Source organism: Solanum pennellii, chromosome 2, assembly GCF_001406875.1.
Source record: "Solanum pennellii chromosome 2, SPENNV200".
In the NCBI taxonomy this organism is placed as follows: domain Eukaryota; kingdom Viridiplantae; phylum Streptophyta; class Magnoliopsida; order Solanales; family Solanaceae; genus Solanum; species Solanum pennellii.
In genome coordinates this window covers 52,791,888-52,814,453 of record NC_028638.1, presented here as the reverse complement: position 1 = coordinate 52,814,453, position 22,566 = coordinate 52,791,888, and the positions used below count along the sequence as shown (strand labels likewise).

Below are 22,566 nucleotides of genomic sequence, written 5' to 3'. Positions count from 1 at the left end.
ACAACCGTGTCAAAAATATATAATTGTTTAAAAGTTGAAAGTAGAGATTGAAAATGTTGAGGAAATAAAGAGAAAATTGAAAAAAGTACATCAAATGAAAACTCGAAAGAGGAAATTCCGCTATTCGATATAAAGAATTACGAGGAACTCAAATTTATAAACAATTTGGGTGAACTAGGGGATACTAGTTATGAAAATGTTGGTATGAATTTTAATTTTATGTTTTTTGACTTTTCTTCTAAAGATGAACAAATGTTAACCGAAATCACTCTTTCAGGTGTATTGTGCGTGCAGAATTTTTAACCCCTATATTAGAAAAGCACCAAAATATAAAAAGCAAATTTTCACATTGTAAAGTTAATCAAGGTGAAAAAATGGTTGGTAGTTTTTGTTTGCATTTTATCATCTTGGGTTACAAGATTCAATATCAATTATCACGTTTTGGTTACCCTACAAGCAAATTTAATGGCATGTTTGAACAAAAAATTGAATTATTTTCAATAAAGTGGGAAATAAACCACCTTGTTAATAGTGTGATTATGTGTTGACTCATGCATGCGGCATATAATCCAAAAATACTAAGTTGCTTCTTTGACTATTTGTACACTCACTTCACCACTCAATTGAAGCACAAAAATCTTCTTTTTCCTTCCTTTCCTTTGCTTTCTCCCTTTTTTTCTTCTAATCTCTATAAAATAAAAAAGATTGACATAATTTTAATAGAGAACCACAAAACTTAACTACTTTCAACTTCATCCTCAAATATAAATAAACTGTAGTAATCTCTTAACTTGTATGTAGAGTATAAAACAAAATTGACATATTTTTAGTACTCTAAAAGATTCGTTGAAGAAACATTTATTAAGCTTTTAAGATTTTAACCTCGAGCTATTTAAATCAGTGTTTAATCAGCTTTTGTGCAACAATCATGTCAAAATAATAATAATGTAGCTATTTTAAAATAGTGTTTAATTAATATTTGTGCAAAGATTGTGTCAACAAGAATAATGTAGTTATTTCAAAGTAGTGTTTAGTTAACTTTTGTGCAACAATCGTGTCAAAACTTATATAGTAATTTAAAAGGTGAAAGCATTGAAAATGTCGAGGAGGAAAAAAAGAGAAAATTGGAAAAAACATACTTTAGTCCGAAACTCGAAAGAGGAAATTACACTATAAGATATAAAGAATTACGAGTAATTCAGATTTGTAAACCATTTGAGCGAACTAGGGGATGCTAGTTATGAAAATGGTGGTATGAATTTTAATTTTTCTTGAAGATGAAGAAAAGTTCATTGAATCACTCTTTCAAGTGTATTGTGCATGCAAAATCTTTAACCTCTAAATTAGCAAAACACCAAAAAATAAAGGGATAATGAACAAGTACCCTCCCAACCTATGCCCGAAATCTCAGAGAAACACTTATACTATACTAAGGTCCTCTTACCCCCTCTGAACTTATTTTATTAATAATTTTCTACCCCTTTTTGGTCTACGCGGCACTATCTTGTAGGCCCAACGCTGGTTGTGTTTTTTTAAGCACGTAGGCTGAAAAGGGATAGAAAATTACTTATAAAATAAGTTCAGGGGGTAATAGGACATTAGTATAGTATAAGTGTATCTCTGAAATTTCAGGCATATATTGAGGAGATACTTGTGCATTTTTCTAAAAATAAAAAGCAAACTTTCACATTTTAAAGTTAATCCAAGTGAAAAAAAGTGGTTGTTATTTTTCGTTTACCTTTTATCATCAAGGTATTACAAGAATCAATACCAACTACGATGTGTTGGTTTCCCTTCAAACAAATTTAATGACCGATTTAAAAAAAAAAAAAGAACTATTTCTAATAGAGTGAGGAAAAAATCACTTTGTTAATACTATGTGATTGTGTGTAGAGTCATTCATGCACACATATAATCCAAAAATATTAAGTTGCTTCCCTCACTATTTATATGCTCACTTCACCACTCAATTAAAGCACAAAACAATCTTCTTTTTTTCTTCCTTTACTTTGTTTTCCCCTTTTTTCTTCTACTATCTATAAAAATATTGACATAATGTTAATAGAGAACCACAAAATTAAACTACTTCTAACTTCATCCTTAAATATAAACAAATTGTAATAATCTCTTAATTTGTTATTCAAGTACAAATAAGACTGACACACATTTTAGTACTTTATAACATTCATCCAAGACACGTTTATTGAGCATGTATGCTTTTAACCTCTAAATTAGCTATTTAAAAGCAATATTAAATTAGCTTTTGTGCAATAATTGTGTCAAAAAAATAATGTAGTTATTTAAAACAGTGTTTAATTAACTTTTGTGCAACAATTGTATCAAAAAATATATAGTTATTCAAAAGGTGAAAGTAGTGATTGAAAATATTGAGGAAATGAAGAGAAAATTGAAAAAAAAGTACTTCATTTGAAAACTCGGAAGATAAATTTCGCTATTTGATGTAAAGAATTATGAAGAACTCGGATTAATAAACAATTTGGGTGAACTAGGAAATATTTGTTATGAAAAGGTTGGTATAAATTTTAATTTTATGTTTTTTGACTTTTATCCTAGAAATGAAGATTAGTTAATAGAAATCACTCTTTCAGGTGTATTGTGCGTAAAGAATCTTTAACCTCTTATTTAAGATAACACCAACAAATAAATAGCAATCTTTCATATTATAAAGTCAATCAAGGTGAAAAGGTGATTGGTATTATTTGTTGGCATTTTATCATCTTGGCGTACAAGATTCAATACCAATTACCATGTGTTGGTTTTCCTACAAGCATATTTAATGACATGTTTGAAAATAAAAATTGAACTATATAATGGGAAATAAACCACCTTGTTAATAGTGTGTGGTTATGCACCGAGTCATGCATGCAGACATAATTGAAAAATACTAAGTTGCTTTCCGCACTATTTATACACTAACTTCACCACTCAAATTTAGCACAAAAAATCTTTTCTTTTTTCTTCCTATTCTTTGCTTTCTCCCTTTTTTCTTCTACTCTCTATAAAATAAAATAATAAAGATTGACCTAATGTTAAAACAGAACCACAATATTGAACTACTTTCAATTTTATCCTCAAATATAAACAAACTGTAATAATCTCTTAACTTGTATGTTAAGTATAAATTAAAACTGGCACACTTTTAGTACTCTAAACCTTCGTTGAAAACACATGTATTAAGCATGTAAGATTTTAACCTCGGGCTATTTAAACGAGTGTTTAAAAACTTTTGTACAACAATCGTGTAAAAAAAACAATGTAGCTGTTTCAAAGTAGTGTTGATTAACGTTTGTGCAACAATCGTGTCAAAAAAAGTAATGTAGCTATTTCAAAGTAGTGTTTAATTAACTTTTGTGCAACAATCGTGTCAAAACTTATACAGTTATTTAAAGGTGAAAGTAGAAATTGAAAATGTTGAGGAGGAAAAAAAGGAGAAAATTGAAAAAAAAAATTACTTTAATCAGAAACTCAAAAGAGCAAATTCCACTATAGGATATAAAGAATTACAGGGAACACGGATTTATAAACGATTTGAGCGAACTAGGGGATACTTGTTCTGAAAATGTTGGTATGAATTTTAATTTTAATTTTATTTCTTTACAGAAGATGAAAAGAAGTTAATTGAAATCACTCTTTCAAGTGTATTGTGCATGCAAAATCTTTAACCTCTAAATTAGCAAAATACCAACAAATTAAAAATCAAACTTTCACATTGTAAAGTTAATCTAGGTAAAAAAAAAAAAGAGGTTGGTATTTTTCGTTAGCATTTTATCATCTTGGTTACAAGATTCAATTCCAATTACCATGTGTTGGTTTCCCTTCAAGCAAATATAATGACCTATTTGAGAAGAAAAAAATTGAACTATTTTTAATTGTGAGGAAAAGAACACCTTGTTAATAGTGTGTGATTATGTGTTGAGTCATGCATGCACGCATATAATCCAAACATACTAATTTGCTTCCCTCACTATTTATACACTCACTTTACGACTCAATTGAAGCACAAAACAATCTTTTTTTTGCTTCCTTTGCTTTGTTTTCTCCCTTTTTTTTTCTACTGTATAAAATACAATAAGAAAGATTGACGTAATGTTAATAGAGAACCACATAACTAAACTACTTTCAACTTCATCCTCAAATATAAATAAACTGTAATAATCTGTTAACTTGTATGTTAAGTATAAAACAAAATTGACACGCACTTTTAGTACTTTAAAACCTTCATTCAAGACACAATTATTGAGCCTCTGTGCTTTTAACCTCTAAATTAGCTATTTAATAGCAGTATTATATTAATTTTTGTGCAATAATTGTGTCAATAAAATAATGTAGCTATTTAAAAACAGTCTTTGATAAACTTTTGTGCAACAATTGTGTCAAAAAATATATAGTTATTAAAAAGGTGAAAGTAGTGATAGAAAATGTTGAGGAAGAAATGAAGAGAAAATTGAAAAAAAGTACTTCAGCTGGAAACTCGAAAGAGAAATTTCGCTATTGGATATAAAGAATTACGAGAAACTCGGATTTATAAACAATTTGGGTGAAATAGGGGATACTAGTTATGAAAATGTTTGTATGAATTTTAATTTTATGTTTTTTGAATTTTATCTTGGAAATGAAGAGAAGTTAATTGAAATCACTCTTTCAAGTGTATTGTGCGTGCAAAATCTTTAACCTTTAATTTAGCAAAATACAAACAAATAAAAAGCAAGCTTTCACATTGTAAAGTTAATCCAGGTGAAAAAGTGGTTGGTATTTTATGTTTGCATTTTATCATCTTGGCATTATAAGATTCAATACCAATTACCATGTGTTAGTTTCCCGTTTGAGAAAAAATTGAACTTATTTTAATACAGAATTGAACTACTTTCAACTTCATCCTCAAATATAAAAAAACTATGATAATCTCTTAACTTGTATGTCAAGTATAAAACAAAAAAATGAAACACTTTAGTACTCTAAAACCTTCAGTGAAGACACATTATTGTACATGTAGGATTTTAAACTCTAAATTAGCTATTTAAAACCAGTGTTTGATCAACTTTTGTGAAACAATCGTGTCAAAAAAATAATAATAAAGAAGCTATTTAAAAGTAGTGTTTAATTAACTTTTGTGCAACAATTGTGTCAAAAAATTTTATGTAGCAATTCAAAATTTGTTTTTAATTGATTAATAGTGTCAAAAAAATGTATTATTTATTCTTAAATGGTGCGTAATGCGCACACCAACCATGTCGAAAAAATTACACAATTATCTAAAAACACACGGCCGACTCAATAAGATTGGGGGCATTCCAAATCTTGAAGAGGGGCACTAGTATTTTTTAAAAAAAAAACTTTTTTTAGAAAAAATCATCATATATACTCTTGTTTAAACTCTACTTTTCTAGCCTTTTTAGATGCAAGGTTATTAATTAATATTTTATAATCGAATTGTTTTAGTAATTCCTTTTCAATTAATAATATAGTTAATTCATTCAATATTTCTTGAGACATTAGTGATCATAGATAAGATTTTATCAATTTTAGTTTCGAAAAGCTTATTTCGCGGAGGCATCATTTACTGAAATTGTTAACATTATTTTATGTGAAATACTTTTATTTTTATTATTTGTTAAAAATCTAAGAAGGACTCCTTTTTGAAACTTATTTAATTCTTCCAAGTTTTCTCTTTTTCTCTCTTTTTGTCAAATCGAAATCATATTTTTTAGTTGACATATTTAAATTGAATAATTCTAATAATAACTAAAACAAGAATATATACTTATGAACTAAAAATATTAATAATCATTTATTATTCCCAAAAAAATGTTTCATTCCATTAAAAAAGTGGGAAAAGTCGACAACTAACGATTTTTTTTCAAAAAATTTTGTTTATACTTCTTACATGGTTTTTTTAAAAATAAAATAAAATAAAAATAAAAGTACAGATACATTGTTTTATAAATATTAGTATTTTAAACAAAATAAATGGGGGGGGCCATACCAAGTGTTGACTCTAGCGGCCTAATTGTTAAGACGACCCTGTCTTTACCGTGCTTAATTAACTTTTGTGCACCAACAATGTAAAAAGAAGGTCTTTTATCCTTTTTACTCTTAGGGGTTACGTGTTAAATACTATGAGCTATTTTATTTTTTTTTATGACAAGAAAAACCCGCAGCCGCTGCTCTTTAGATGCGCACAAGGTAAACCCTGCTCCTATGCAATAGCTCACAAACCACATAGGAGAGGTAACCCGCACTAGGCAAGTCTGGTGCGATGAGCTCGACCCAGAAAGCAAACCCCTTGCTTTCGCTGGCAAGGGGTTTCGAACTTGAGACCTTCAACATGAATTTCCCAAGCTCAAACCACTGGGCCACCCCGAAGGGTAAAACTATGGAAGTTCTAGAACATAAATCCCTTTATGCAATGTGAACTGATGTGCATAATCATGAATCATGGCTTCATGAAAGTGGCTTATGGAATATCTTTTGGTATCAATACCAATAAAATGGCTGAATCATTTAGCTCTTGAGATTGGTTTAGAATGGTGTGAAACAAATGGAGTCACAGAGTTACAAGTGGAATTGGACTCAAAATTGTTAGTAGAATGGATTATCAACTCAACTAAGCCAGCCTTGAATATAAGGACAAAAAAGAATTCACTGGATCAATTACCCAGGGAAATTAGAGGGGCTTTGAACATGGATAGTGAATTATCCCTCTTTTTTGGTAAACGTATCTGAAGAACTTATTTTATATATTAATACACTTTTGATATGTATCTACACTTCCATATCATGATACCATATCGCATGGACAAACGGGTTAATATATTGATCTTTTTATTTTCATTGGATAATATTATAAAATGTGCTTCCCTCAAAGTGATTTTAAGTCTACCTCCACTTAATCACCTTCAATCATTATATTATCATATTTAAAGAGGGTGCATTTGGTGGTCTAATACATGGTCACAACTTCTCCTCTATATATGCTACTTGCAATCATGTCAAATGTAATAGTTTCTTAGCTTTCTAATTATGCATGAACATATACATATTTATCTTAATGTCAGCATTTCTATGACAAGGGAATGGTGACATATCAACCCTTTTTTCTTATGACAAAGGAAACCCGCAGTCGCTAGCCTTTGGGTGCACTTCACCCTGCTTCTATGCAATAGTTCACAAACCACATAGGAGAGATAACCCACTAGGCAAGTCTAGTGTAACAAGCTCAACCCAGAAGGCAAACCCCTTGTTTTCGCTAGCAAGGGGTTTTGAACGTGAGGCCTCCTATATGGAAGTCTCAAGCTCAAACCATTGGGCCACCTCGAAGGGTAAATATTCACATATCAAACTTTAAACAGTTAACACGGTGTACACAAATTCAAGAGAAAGTTGAAACACGTACACGGTTTTTTTAGTAGTCCCTCTATCTCTTTTGTAGCATTCAGTAACTCCAGAGCGGTCAGTGAACAGGGCTTATGTTACACATTATACGCAGCCTGCACACAGAAGAAATAGGTTACCTCTTATATGAGAAATTGGGCAGGATGTATCTGCGTATCTAATTATGATGCTCAACCACTCAAGGTTGTCCTACTAGAAACTATTCAACATCACTTAATGCAATTGAGATAGGTAAAGGAAGCATTCTTGACACAAGCACTATTAGCCTCTAATACTCTGTAACCATCACTTTACTGATTTCCTAAAACCTATTACTTTTCCGAGCTGATTTATTACAAAAAACAAAGAGATACGTACATGTTCTTTCTTCTTTGCATCTCTGACTGCAGACTCTCCTAAATCCTGTGTCCGGACTATATGTAATTTCATTGTTGGAAGAAATTTTGCGACGCCAATTAAAATTTGTGTAACTAACCATGGTGGAACTATGCTATCTGCAATCTGTATGACAAACCAGTCATCACTCTATCAAAATCAGAGGCATCAGTAAGAATTGAGAAGCATTTCCAGAGGTATACTTTGCACAGAGGCGCAAGAAGAACAGTACCGTTCCAAGCATCAGGTTGCTTCTGGTGCACCTTCAAAGCTATTGCTCCACCCATGGATTCCTCAAATAGGAAGCTTGTAGATTACAGAACTCTGGCTTTTCTGCAACCAACTATTATCTATCAATTTTTTCTCCAGTAGAGTGTCAAGAAGAATAAGAAAATGCAATGACATTCAATACCAAGTCATCATGTTTGAGATTTCGGGCCTGATGTTAGTCAGAATACCAACATTTACACAGAGAACTGGCAACTTGATTTACATTCGATAATATTTTACATTTTTATCTAATGCAGGACACAGATATTTCCAGCATGAAACATGGATATATTATATTTACTATATCACTCTGCAGTCGACGGATAAAGATTCAACGAGGGTAATAACAACCAGGAGGATTAATTAAGGTCAGTCATACCCTATGCTTCACAAGATCGCGGACATTACTTAATTAGGTCACTCAGATGACAAACATTAACTGGACCTCATTTTGCCATTCATACAAGTCTCTTTCCCAAAAGAAAGATCATATTATCTTACTTGTAGGTTAACCCCCGATAATCTCTACTTGCTATAAATGGACAGAGAGCTTCCCCCTATCACTTTTTGTTCATTTTAAAGTTATATGCTTCAGTAGTAAGTAGTAACATTAGATTATAAAACCTAAAAGTTGATAACAGGTACCTTAATATCCGATTCGGGACAAATTTCTCTTGCCAACAATACAGTTGACTATACCCTTATACTCTGTCCCCGTCAGAGTACGACTAAGAAAATGAGCTGTGGGAGTGTTTGTTTGGCATATAATGAAGAGGACACACTTGACTAATATTCTAAGAAACTCTTAATATAGATTAGCTTGTTAGTTTCATACAGTTCTGCCACAAGTATTTGTTGGTCAGAATTTGGTACTTCTTTTGATCTGTAAGCCTTCAGAATTTCATAAATGAACAGTACTAAGATGGCGCTTCACATTTACAGAAGGGTCCAAAAGTAGCATCAGACTACACAAATTCAGCAGAAGACAAAAACTAACAGCGCTACTCGGGTTTAACACACGGTCGAAGGCTCGAAGCCCCTTTATAAGTCAGATCTAAAGCATCTTCATTTGACCATTAGTATCAGCTGCTCTATAGGAAAACAAGGAAAGATATACATGCAGGCATATAATCCAAAAGCACTAAGTCTCTCCCCTCACTATATATACACTCACTTCACCACTCAATTGAAGCACAAAACAATCTTTTCTTTGTCTTCCTTTGCTTTGTTTTCTCCGTTTTTTTCTTCTACTCTCTTTAAATAAAATAAAAGAGACTGACGTCATGTCACTAAGAAGAATCCATTTAATGATGAAGAAGGTTATCCAATTGAGTCATACCTTTAACTTTCGAGTAATGCTCAATGACGTCATCAACCAGCTTGTCAAAACCAGTATGTAACCATGAAGACCTTCTGAAAGCCCAAAAAAACTCCATTGCAACGACTCCATAACCAAAAGATGCTAATTTCCATGCAATGCCTACAGATAAGGATAGTTATTACAAACTTTGTTACAAAAAGATAACTTGTCTGAGACTTCAAATGCTTTTGTAACAAGCAAACCTTCTTGCTTTTACTGATAATATGTAATAAATTTTGGAGCTTATAATCTTATGAACCAAGCATTTCACCTTCCCATATGAGTACGAAACTGTCTCATAATCAAAATAGAATGCTGATAGCTAAATAAGGAAACTAAAATCCCAATTCAATTCTTCTTATGTAATCCTGTCATTCCTATGCTGAATTTCAGTTTACTTAAACTGTTCAACCAATACGAGATTCTCGCATTAGCTCCATCTATTTTTGTTTCTATTTATTTTATGAGCTCATTTTGAAAAGGAAAAGTTTGAAGAAGTCATAACTTGCTACACTACAAAGTATAAAACAAGCTAAAAAAATTGACGGTTTAGCAAGGAAAATTAGGCAATAAGGCATCAACACGTTTCCAACAACATTAGAAAAAAGGAAATAAGAGCATAAGCTTTATCTCCGCCATCTTCAATCCAACATGTGGCACCTGATGCATAGATGGAAGAAGAAATCACTAAGAAAAAGCAGAAAAGATAACTAAGAAACACGTTACTTCCATGTAGGGTATCACGCCCATTTTGGCTCATTCCTCCATTACAGTAAACGACAGAGGTCGAATATGCAGTCTCAACTGGCAATGCTTCCAAAAGCTATAACAAGCTTACGGTAGAAGGTACATTCGCAAAGATGACGTACATAAAGTGTGAATTCACTTTGGACCACTGTTAGCAGTTCAAGGGCATTTCAGCACTGATCATTCCCTTTTCTGTCAATTAGTGGTCAATACATTAATGGCACATTTTCTCAAAATTCAGGCAAAACCTTATTTTTGGATTTAACAAACCAAAAAACCCGTCAGCAAAATTGGCTTTTCCATCTACATAAGATCGGATAGCTATTAATTCTGCTCATCAATCATCATTCAGTTCCTGAAAAGGTGAAAGGATACCTGGTACACATATTCTCGTAACATAAGTTGGAGATTTATGTACGTCATCATTCCGTTCCTGAAAAGGTGAAATAAGGTATGTTGCTTGTATATTCTTGTAAAGTAAGCATTGATTTGGTAAAATTGTTTGATGTAGTTTTATGTACATTATCTTTGTGAATGTACCTTTCACTGTAAGCTTGTTCTGTTGTCTTCGTATAACTTAAGATTTGTATACATAAAATCTCCAACTGCACACTTGTCAAATCTACCAACTGGTTATAAGAGGCAGTGTGTTTAAAACGGCTGAAAGCACTTCCCTTCAAACAGAAATTCCTTTTTGTTTACTTATATATCTTTAAGTGTTGAAAATATTCTCTGCACACGATTTTCCACCAGAAGAATGGAAATGACTTCACTCACTTATTAGTGGAAGTAATTTTCCTTTACAAATATCCTAAATCTTACTCCACGTCTCTTACTTCAATGAATGGTTTTTTTTCTATATCAACCTTCAATATTCAAATTTATGTCGAAACACTATTCCCATGTCGGATCTTATACACTTTGCAAAATTACCATATATCACCAAACTCTATATTCAATCATAGAGTAGAAAATGATTCAAACAAATTATATTTTAGGGTAAAACATCCATGACATAGAACTCCATATCAAAACGCATCCTAAAGGTAACACATTACACAAATTTGCAGTCTATTGAGTAAGAACCAACAACAACAATCTAAGTGTAATCCCACAAGTGGGTCTAGGGAGAAGTGTGGTGTATATGCATCCTTACCCTTACCTTCAGAAAATAAAGAGGTTGTTTCCAGTTATTGATCAAGAACCACACTACATAAACATACATTCGTACTTGGCCTCTGCGGGCAAGTTTGAGAGTGCATAGTGTCCATTGCAACTAAACACTCCAACTCGTCCCTATTGTGTCTTGTGTACACCCGACACGATATAGATTTAAAGGTTTCTAGATGATTATTTTGTCATCAGAGTATTAAACCGACACAGTGGAGACAAGTTTTTAGGAGTCAACTTTATGTATTCTTTCTTTTATCTATTTTGAGCTTCCTCTAGCTTCCAACTACCATTTGTTTGTTTCCTTAGTTGCCTTTTCTCGGTCATCAACCACATTGTCCTCCCCACAACTACTCATAATAATGATGACATGAACGGCGAACAACTCAAGATTGACGAAGAGTACATGATTCTCAGTGTTATCCCGGGAAGCAGAAGCGTAAACCCTAAATGCCCATCTAAGGAATTGGAGCACCTAATACTTTTACAAGTTAAGGTATATCAGCAATGAGAAAGGAAGATGAAGAAATTATACCTTTAAATTGAAAGCTGAATATCTCTACAGCACAACGCCTGCCGTCCACATTGTCCATATCTGCATCTAATTTCTTCTCAATGAAAAAAATCCACCTTATGTTTCCCCCAAAAAAATCAGAATTCAGATGTACCAGATTGACAATTGTGATTAGCGAAGAACATACCTCGGGTTTTCCGTTCAATTTCTAACTCATAACAAATCACTTCCTTCGCCAATTCTAATTTTGGTAATTTGAATTAATCAAACTTAATAACTTTTTATTATAATCAAAAAAATTACACGCTTCCGAATTTTAATACTCACACACACAACTAGAGTAGTAAAAAGATATGGGCAACTGTACGGTTGCTTGTTATCGCATTAAAATTGTAATTGGCTTTTAAAAAAAGTAAAAATTTCATACAAAAAAAAAAACTCACATTTGATAATGGAATGAGAAACAAATGACGTGTTCCATTTTTCTTTAATAAAAAATCATCATTGACACAAGAAACTTACGGTTAGTTTGATAGGATGTTTCAGAAAATTGCTGAATAATTTATTATTATTAATAATAATAATAATATTAATTAAGCTGATATTATTACTTTAGTATGATATATTAGAAATAGAAGTCTTGCATATGTTTATATATATAAAATCACCCTAGCTCCACACTCTACTTTATAGTTATGTCTTTAATTAATTTAATGTATGTGAGTGATACTTATACATTTTTATTATTAATAAAACATAAAAGTTCATGTTATTAGTAATGCATTCTTCAATATATAATAGAATGTATATAATTAATTCATAGAAAATATATATACCTATCAAACAAGGTTAATTCATACATTGTTTTTTTCTAATACACTTTCTCAAACAATAATCACTATATCTTAGCTCCAATTAAGTTAATATCAACTCTAATCTTCACTAGTAAGTAAAACAAATGGATTAATGTTATTCCAGAAAAAGATATGAATCAATATTTATTTATTTACTAATGGATATTTCGTTTAATTTTATGTGGCACTATTTGACTTGATATGATATTTAAGATAAAATAATACTTTATAAAAATTTTGATCTAAATTTTTTTTGATACTCATATAATTATAAATTATGTCATTAAACGTAATAAAGAAATTTTATATTAAATTATTTTTATTTAGTCAAAATGACATTTATTTTATGAAGACTAAAAACGAAAAGTGACACGGAGGTAGTGGTTTTTCCCATTATTTAATAGGGTCAGATTTCTTATGTTTCCTTCAACAGTTCTCCATTTCCCATCAGCTCCTACCACCGTTCTCCCCGCCGATTGAATAGTTTTCCGGCCGGTTAATTTGTGACGATGAATTATGGCAATAATCTTGCGTCTCGAACTTTTTTTCCCGAATCTCGTCGAGAAAATTGGGTTACTCAGCGTCGCTTCAGGTGATTTTGCTTTCTCTTGCTCAGCTCTTTTTTTTTTTTTAGCTAGATTGTTAAATGGTTTAACATTCTGATTTTTCATTTGTGTAACAGTAATGAGGTCATGGATTCAAAAGCCAGAACAGAGGTAAAGATTCAAAGTTACAATACAAATGACGGTGTGATGAATTGTAGTTAAATAACTTATGTTTAATATTTGATGTTCATTTTAACAGGATGTTATAAGTGCAATACTATCAGCATCAGCATCTCCTCCTTTCTTTGATGGTTCACCGCCTAGCCGACCGATGAATCCATTGATTCATGATGTTCGCTTTGTAAATTATGGAAAACAATTCAACGGTTTATCATCATCAACAACAACAACGTCAATCAGTGCATCTACTTCAGTTTCATGTGCAAACCCAAAATTACTTGGACAAAACACTCAAGCACCACCACCTAGAATTGAGGGCTTTGATTCCTCAAAACTCTCATCAATATGAATGTTTGACTGCAAAATATGTCCTATTAGAAATGAAGTTTTCCAAAGTAAAAGAAGAAGACAAAAAAGAAGAGTTGTACATTACTTAGCAATCTAAGGAGTTTCTTTTTTGTTTTGTTTTTTAATGTAAGGGGTTGATGTAAGTGTTTTGTTGTGCTTATTATCTTCTGTAAATGTAATCAAGTGGTTTTTCACCACTTTTGACTATTTGAAAAATATATAATATTGTGCAGTTTCTTCTCCACCCATCTGTATAGGGTTTTCGTGTGCATCTTCATTTCGCACAGATCTCCAGATTCTAAATATTATCGTTTTCATGGCACTGATGAATATCTTGATTAAGTTTTAGTTTGTGATTTAGGTTCCTTTTCTTCGAATTATCAATGAAGAAGGTTCTCTTCGAAATTTTTTGCCTATTTTTTTCCTAAATCAATGAAGAAGAGGGAGACATTAGTTAGGGTTCTTAATGTTTCAACGAGATTTGTCAGTTTCATTGTGAAAAAAAAATTTAAAATTTTGTAATTAATTTTCCAACAATCACAATTACAACTTCATAATTAATTTCACATTAGCACTGACATTGCACACCAAGGCTATTTCAGAAATATAAAATTTTGAAAATCAAATTAAACTATTTATTTTCAATAAAAACAAAATATAATTATTTATAGCTGGTACGTTTAAGTATAAAACAAAATTAGCACATACTCTAGAACCTTCACTGGTGCCACGTTTGTATGCATACATAAGCTACCTCTAAACTAACAAAAAAAAAAATAAAAAGGCAAAGTTTCGTAAAGTTCATTCAAGTACAAAAAAAAAAAGTGGTCAATTATTTTTGGAGACTTCTTTACCATTTCTAATCTTGGCGTTACAAGATATCGGGCTAGTTTTCCTTTTCAGCAAATGATTAATAATCTTTTTATCTTTTTTAAAAAATATATTATTTTTCTTCCTCTAATGAATAAATTATCTAATATATGTAAGATTAAATTATGTATACTAATATTGTAAATTTAATACATAATCCATCTCGTAAATTTGTTGGGATTTTCATTTTAGATAATTGATGAAGTAGGCTTTATGCTAATTAGATTTCGAGATTCAAATTTTTTTTTTACGTGTTTTAATTTATCTGTTGGATAGTTAAGTTAATAACATAAAATCATCTTGTTTATAAATTATTTGTATCAACTCAAGTAAAAATTTTGTCTAAAAGTCTACAACTTATAAAGGCAAATGTATATAATCAAAGAAAATGACTCTATGTTATATGCTAAACTTAATCGTTGAACAGAAGAATGAAAATACAAGCAAAGAAAAATCTAAAATTGAAATTAAAGTGTGGAATTAAATTATTTTATTAAATGTGGAGATGTTCAATTGCAACAACTGATCAGGTTACTAGCTAATCCCATATTGATTCTGTTATAGTTATTATGAAGTTAAATTATCTTCTTGTTTAGTAGTATACTATACTTTTTTTAATAGTTACATATGTAATAAAATTTATAATAACCGGGAAAAATAAAAAGCAGCTTGTTAATAGTGTATGTGCTGAGTGATGCATGTTCCCTCACTATATTTCCTTTACTTTGTTTTCTCCATTTTTTTCTTCTTCCCTCTATTGGTCTTGGTCTTGATCTTATTGTTTTTCTATTAATATTTTTCTTTTTTTGTATGTGATGTACAATTTAAAAGTTTCTTTATCTAAGATATTACCGTGCCAAAATAATTGTATAGTTATATTTTAAAAAAAAAAAATTAACTAACATTTGTGCATCAACAATGTCAAAAATCATGTAGTTCTTCAAAAGGTATGCATAATTAATTTCTGTGCACCAACGTGAAAAAAAAATTGTGTAGTTACCTAATTAATAAAGTGTTTAATTAATTTTTGTGCACGAAATATCTTGGTTAAGTTTTATTTGCTCAATTCACATACAAGTTTCGCTTTGTGATTTAGGTTCGTTTTTTCCAATATCTGTGAAGAAGGTCAAGTTTTATTGGCGAACTAGCATTTAGGTTTTTCTTCAACATTTAGATCCCCCCTCTTTCCCTCTTTTGATATAAATCAAATAAGAAGGGAGTTATAAGTTTTATTACTCTTTGAACTTTTATTGATGTCACATGTTTATGTATGTTAAAGCTTCATCATCTAACTAGCAAAACCTCAAAAAATAAAAAGTAAACTTTCACATTGCAAAGTTCATCTAAATGCGAAAAAATGTGATCGTTAATTTTTAGAGACTTCTTATCGTTTCTCTTCTTGGCATTGTAAGATATAATACTACATGCTTCTTTTCTTCCCGGCAGTTTGTTAATGACCTTCTTATCCTTTTTGAAAGAAAGAGTGAATTATATTTCTAGAAAAAATGATTAAGTTATCTAATATATTTAAAATTTAAATTATATAGACTAAAATTGTATAAAACACAATTAAAGTTTCATTATTTACTACACACATAAATAACTCTACAGAATCCAAAATTGCACATTAACGCTAACATTGAACACTAACAATTTATCTTCTTGTATATTTGAGAGAATAAAACCAAAAAAATTGACCTTGTGCCAAAAAAAACCCATCAAAAATCGAAGTGCTTATTATCAATACAAATGAATTGTAATTATCTCTAACTTAAATGTTAAGTCATACTTTTATAACTCTTGAACTTTCATTAATTGCCACATGTTTATGCAGAACTTTAACCTATAACTAGAAAATAAAAAATAAAAAATAAAAACTTTCACATTGTAAAGTTAATTCAAGTGCAAAAATGGGATCAATATTTTTAGGATTTCTTGACAATTTCTTATCTTAGCGTTACAAGATGTAATACTACATATTTGTTCTCTTTCCAGCATTGTAGTCACAATTACAACTTTAATATTTACAATACACAAATAATTCTACATTAACACTAATGTTGCACATTATTATCAATTTATCTCCTTATATAGTTGGGAGAAATAAAACCAAAAAATGATGGCATCATGCCAAAAAGAGAACTACTGAATTGAACTATTTATTTCAATACAAATAAATTATAATTATCTCTAACTTAAGTGTTAAGTCTAAAAATAAATTAATACATACTTTTATAACTCTTCAACCTACGTTGAGGCCACATGCATAAGCTTCAACTTCTAACTAGCAACACTAAAAATAAAAAAATAAACTTTCACATTGTAAAGTTTATACAAGCGCAAAAAATGTGATCGGTTCTTTCTGGAGACTTTTTGACAGTTTCTTATCTTGGCATTATAAGATACAATATTACATGCTTGTTTTTCTTTTCGGCAATTAATTAATGAGTTTTTTATCCTTGTTTAAGCAAAAAAAAAAGTATTCTTCTTCAAGAAATGATTAAATTATCTAATATATTTAAGATTTGATTATATACACTAATAATTGTAAATTTAATACATAATATGTCTCTTAAATTTGTTCGGATTTTTTATTTAGATAGTTGATGATGTAGGCTTTTTTATTCAAATTAAACACCTCAACTTCAATAAAGTGTTTAAATTAGGCATTTTTAAAATTTTGAAAAAAAAATATTGTATGCTTTAATTACTATTGAATAGTTATGTTAATGACATAAAATATATCATTTTAACAAAAATTATATACATTAATCTCAAGTTAAAATGTTGCTTAATCATTAATACCAACATATATTATTAAAGAAAGTGACATAATTTATGTGATTAACTTTACTACTTACCAAATTAAAAGAATGAAAACACCTGGAAAAAATCTACAATTTAAATCAAAAGCATGTAACTAAACACAAATCAGATTACTAGCTATAAATGGCTGGAATCTTGGGTTACTAATTAGTGGAATACTGGGCAATCCCAAATTGTCTTGAATAATATATAAGAAAAGAGTCTTCTAGAAAAATTCAGAGAATTAGAGGAACTCCTCTTCTTGGACGAAATGATCAAGGAATACTCGGAAACACATCTCGAAGAGTTGGGATAGGAATCCATAAAGAAACGATCCAATTAATCACGATACAAAATGAGAATTGTATGGATACGATTTTGCATTTCTCAACAAATATAATCTGATTTGATATTCTAAGCGGGTATTCAATTTTGGGTAAGGAAAAACTTGTTATTCTTAACTCTTGGGCTCAGGATTTCCTATATAACTTAAGTGACACAGCAAAAGCTTTGTGTATTCTTCTAGTTAGCTAGCTAGCTCCATATTAATTCTATCAAAAATTAAGAAGCTAAATTCTATGTTGAGGCTGCTTGGGAATGAAAACGAAACGACCTAAGAGAATATATATATATATATATAATTTTTCAACAGTCGCAATTAAAACTTCATTATTTACAACACAAAAATAATTTCACATTAATTTTGACATTGCAGATTAACACTAATACTGCACATTATCTATTTATCTCCTTGTATTTTATTAAAGAAATAAGATAAAATAAAATGACATCATGCCAAAAAAAGAACAATCAAATTGAACTATTTATTCTCAATACGAACAAATTGTAATAATGTCTAACTTTATATGTCAAGTATGAAACAAAATTAAAACATACTTTAATAACTCTTAAACTTTCATTGATGCTACATGTTTATACATGCAGAAGCTTCAACCTCTAACTAGCAAAACAAAAAAACAGAATGTGAATTTTCACATTGTATAGTTCATCCAAGTGCAAAAAATATGATCGGTATCTATATGAGATCTCTTGACAGTTTCTTATTTTGGCGTTACAAGATACAATATTACATGTTTTTTTTAGCAATTAATTAATGACCTTTTTATTTTTTTAGCAATTAATTAATGACCTTTTTATCCTTGTTTGAGGAAAAAAGATTATTTTCTTCAAAAATGAATATTATCTAATATATTAAAAAAATTTAAATTATATATACCAATAATTGTAAATTTAATACATAAAGTCTTAAATTTGTTGGAATTTTTCATTTAGATAATTGATGAAGTAAGGCTTTGTTCCCTCAACTTCAATAAAGTTTTCAAATTATATATTTTAATTTTTTTAAAGGAAAATTATGTTCTTTAATTTATATATTGAATAGTTAAGTTAATAACATATAATATATTATTTTTTCAAAATATTTATGTACAACACACAAATAATTTTACATTAACACTGGCATTGTACATTAAGACTAACATTGCACATTAACAATTTACCTTCTTGAATTATTTGAGAGAAATAAAAAAAAAATTGACGTCATGCCAAAAATGAACTATCGAATTGAACTACTTATTTTCAATATAAATAAACTGTAATTTCTCTAACTTAAAATATTAAGTATTAAATAGAATTAACACATACTTTTATAATATGAAGAATCTTTAACCTCTAACTAGCAAAACACCTAAAAAATTAAAAAATAAACTTTCACATTGTAAAGTTTAGCCAAGTGCAAAAATGCGATCCACATTTTCTGAAGACCTCCTGACAAAATCTTATCTTGACGTTACAAGATACAGTACTAAATGCTTGTTTGTTTTTCCAGCAATGGATTAATTACCTTTTAATCTTTATTTGAGGCAAAAATATATTTTTTTTCAAAAACAATTATTAAGTTATCTAATATATTGTAAAGTTAATACATAATATTTCTTAAATTTGTTGGAATTTTCCGTTTAGATAGGCTTTGTTCCCTTAACTTCAATAAAGTGTTCAAACTAGACAATTTTAAATTTCTTTTTAAAAAATAATTGTGTGCTTCAATTTATCTATTGAATCGTTAAATTGATAACATATATTATATATTTTCAAAATAATTATATACAACACATAAATAATTCTAGGTTAACACTGAAATGGCATATTATCAACTTATAACCTTCCTTGTATTGTTTGAGAGAAATAAAATTTTAAAAAAATAACTTTATGCCAAAAGAAAACTATCAAATTGAGATATTTATTCTCAATACAAAAAAATTGTAATTATTTCTAACTGAATATTAAGTATAAATTAACACATACTTATAACTCTTGAATCTTTATTGATGCCACATGTTTATGTATGTAGAAGTTTCAACCTCTAACTAGCAAAACACCAAAAAATAAAACGCGAACTTTCACATTGTAAAGTTCATCGAAATTCAAAATAATATGTCAGTATTTTTTGGAGACCTCTTGACAGTTTATCTTGGCGTTACAAGATACAATACTACCTGCTTGTTATTTTTCAGCAATTGTTCAATGACCTTTTTATTCTTGTTTGAGGAAAAAATTATTTTTCATCAAAAAATGATTAAATAAATAAATTTAATATATTTAATATTCAAATCGTATATACTAATAATTGTAAATTATACTACCTGCTTGTTATTTTTCTGCAATTGTTTAATGACCTTTTTATTCTTGTTTAAGGAAAAAATTATTTTTCATCAAAAAATGATTAAATAAATAAATTTAATATATTTAATATTCAAATTAAATATACCAATAATTGTAAATTTAATACATAAAATGCCTTAAATTTGTTGGAATTTTTCGTTTAGATAATTGATGAAGTAGGCTTTGTTCCCTCAGCTTCAATAAAGTCTTCAACTTGGACAATTTTGATTTTTTTTTAAAAACAAAATATTGTGTGCTTTAATTTATCTATTGCGTTGTTAAATTAATAACATAAAATATATTAATTTTTAAAAAACCTATATACAACACACATAAATAATTCTAAATTAACACTAACATTACACATTCTCAGTTTATCACCTTTTACTGTTTGAGAGAAAAAAAAAATTTACATCATGCGGAAAAAAATCCATCAAATTGAACTACTTATTCTCAATACAAACAAATAGTAATTACCTCTTAACTTAAGTGTTTCATATAAAATAAAATTAACACGCACTTTTATAACTTTTGAACCTTCATTGATTCCACATGTTTATGCATGTAGAAGCTTCAACCACTCACTAACAAAACTTCAAAAAAATAAAAGCAAACTTTCGCATTGTAAAATTTATTCGAATAGAAAATATGTGATCATTGTTTTTTAAAGAATTTTTAACAGTTTCTTATCTTAACGTTACAAAATGCAGTATCACATATTTATTTTATATCCAACAATTGATTAATGACCTTTTGTATCCTAGTTTGAGGGGAAAAAGTTATTTTTCTTCGAATAATATTAAATTGTAAATTTAATACATAATTTGGGATATTTTCATTTAGATAATTGATAAAGTATGTTTCATTCCCTCAACTTCAATAAAGTGTTCAAATTAGATAATTTTGGAATTTTTTTTCTTAAAGAATAATTATGTGCTTTAACTTATCTATTGAACAGCTAAGTAAACAATATAAAATATAACATTTTAATAAAAATTATATACACTAAACTCAAGTAAAAAATGTCTAAAGGTTTACTGTTTAATTATTAAAATGAATATATATAATTAAAGTGAATGATACATTTATGCAATCAACTTTACTGCTTAGCAAATTAAAAGAGTGAAAACACAGGGGGGGGGGGATATCTATTCACATTATGTGATTAACTTTACTACTTAGCAAATTAAAAGAATGAAAACACAAAGGGAAAAAATTAAGCAATTAATATCAAAAGCATGTAAGAAAAACGGTCAGGTTACTAGCTAATTCCATATTAATTCTATCAAGGAAATAGAGCTAAGTTCTTGAATGATTAAGTATAAAACAAAATTAAAACATACATTAATAATTCTTGAACCTTCATTAATGCCCCATGTTTATGCATGCAAGCAACTTCAATCTCTAATTAGCAAAACATCAAAAAATAAAAAAAGCAAATTTTCACGTTATGAAGTTAATCCAAGTGCCAAAAACATGGTCGATGTATTTTTAGAAATTTCTTGATCGTTTCTTATCTTGATGGTTACAAGATACAATATTACATGCTTGTTTTCTTTTTAGCAACTGATTGATAACCTTTCTATCCTTGTTTGAGAAAAGAAATATTTTCTTCAAAAAATTATTAAATTATCTATATATTTAAGATTTAAATTATATATAATAGTAATTGCAAATTTAACTATCTAAACTATCTTACTATTTAGTAATAGTACTATACGTAGACAACTCGATTAAATTTAATGCACTATAATTTGTTCTTCTAATAGTTACCTGTAATCACAATTTTAATAAACTAGGAGAAAAATCATCTTGCTAATAGTGTATGATTATGTGCTAAATCATGCTAATATATAATCCAAAAACTCTTAAGTTGCCTTCCTCGATATGAATTACTCACTTCATGACTTCATCAAAGCACCAAACAATCTTCTCTTTTTCATCCTTTACTTTGCATTCTCCATTTTTTTTCTTCTTCTATTCTATTGCTATGAATTCTCTTTATAATGAGTGCGATGCTAAGGAGGTGCGAGTAGAATTTTGTAACATTGAGGAGGAAATGAATTAAAAAATGTTCAAATTAGACAATTTTGAAATTTTTTTTTTAAAACAAAATATGTACTTTAATTTATTTATTGAATAGTTAAGTTAATAACATAAAATATAATATTTTAAAAAAAAGTTATATACAACACACATGAATAATTTTACATTCACTAACATTGCACACTAACACTGATATAGCACATTATTACTTTATCTCCTATTACTGTTTGAAAGAAATAAAATCAAAAAAGTTGACGTCCCTCCCCCACCAAATTGAACTACTTATTCTCAATACGAACAAAAAGTAATTATCTCTTTACTTAAATGTTAAGTATAAAATAAACTAACACATACGTTTATAACACTCTTGAACACAATAATTCTACA

At 29.1% G+C, this 22,566-nt stretch overlaps 1 protein-coding gene and 1 pseudogene across 1 annotated transcript; one reads left to right on the top strand and one right to left on the bottom strand.

Annotated features, from left to right (window-relative positions):
- Positions 1–363: 363 nt before the first annotated feature.
- On the bottom strand, positions 364–12,967 carry LOC107010147 (annotated as a pseudogene).
- A 245-nt stretch (positions 12,968–13,212) lies between these two features.
- On the top strand, positions 13,213–13,777 carry LOC107010146. Its single transcript, XM_015209396.1, has 3 exons — positions 13,213–13,295; positions 13,386–13,419; positions 13,508–13,777. The coding sequence occupies exons 1-3, from the start codon at positions 13,213–13,215 to the stop codon at positions 13,775–13,777; spliced, it is 387 nt and encodes a 128-aa protein (XP_015064882.1).
- Positions 13,778–22,566: the final 8,789 nt, after the last annotated feature.

Coding starts and splice junctions, on each gene's coding strand:
- LOC107010146 (XM_015209396.1), top strand. CDS start 13,213: ATGAATTATGGCAATAATCTTGCGTCTCGAACTTTTTTTCCCGAATCT. Junction 13,296..13,385: donor GTTACTCAGCGTCGCTTCAG/GTGATTTTGCTT, acceptor TTTGTGTAACAG/TAATGAGGTCATGGATTCAA. Junction 13,420..13,507: donor ATTCAAAAGCCAGAACAGAG/GTAAAGATTCAA, acceptor TCATTTTAACAG/GATGTTATAAGTGCAATACT.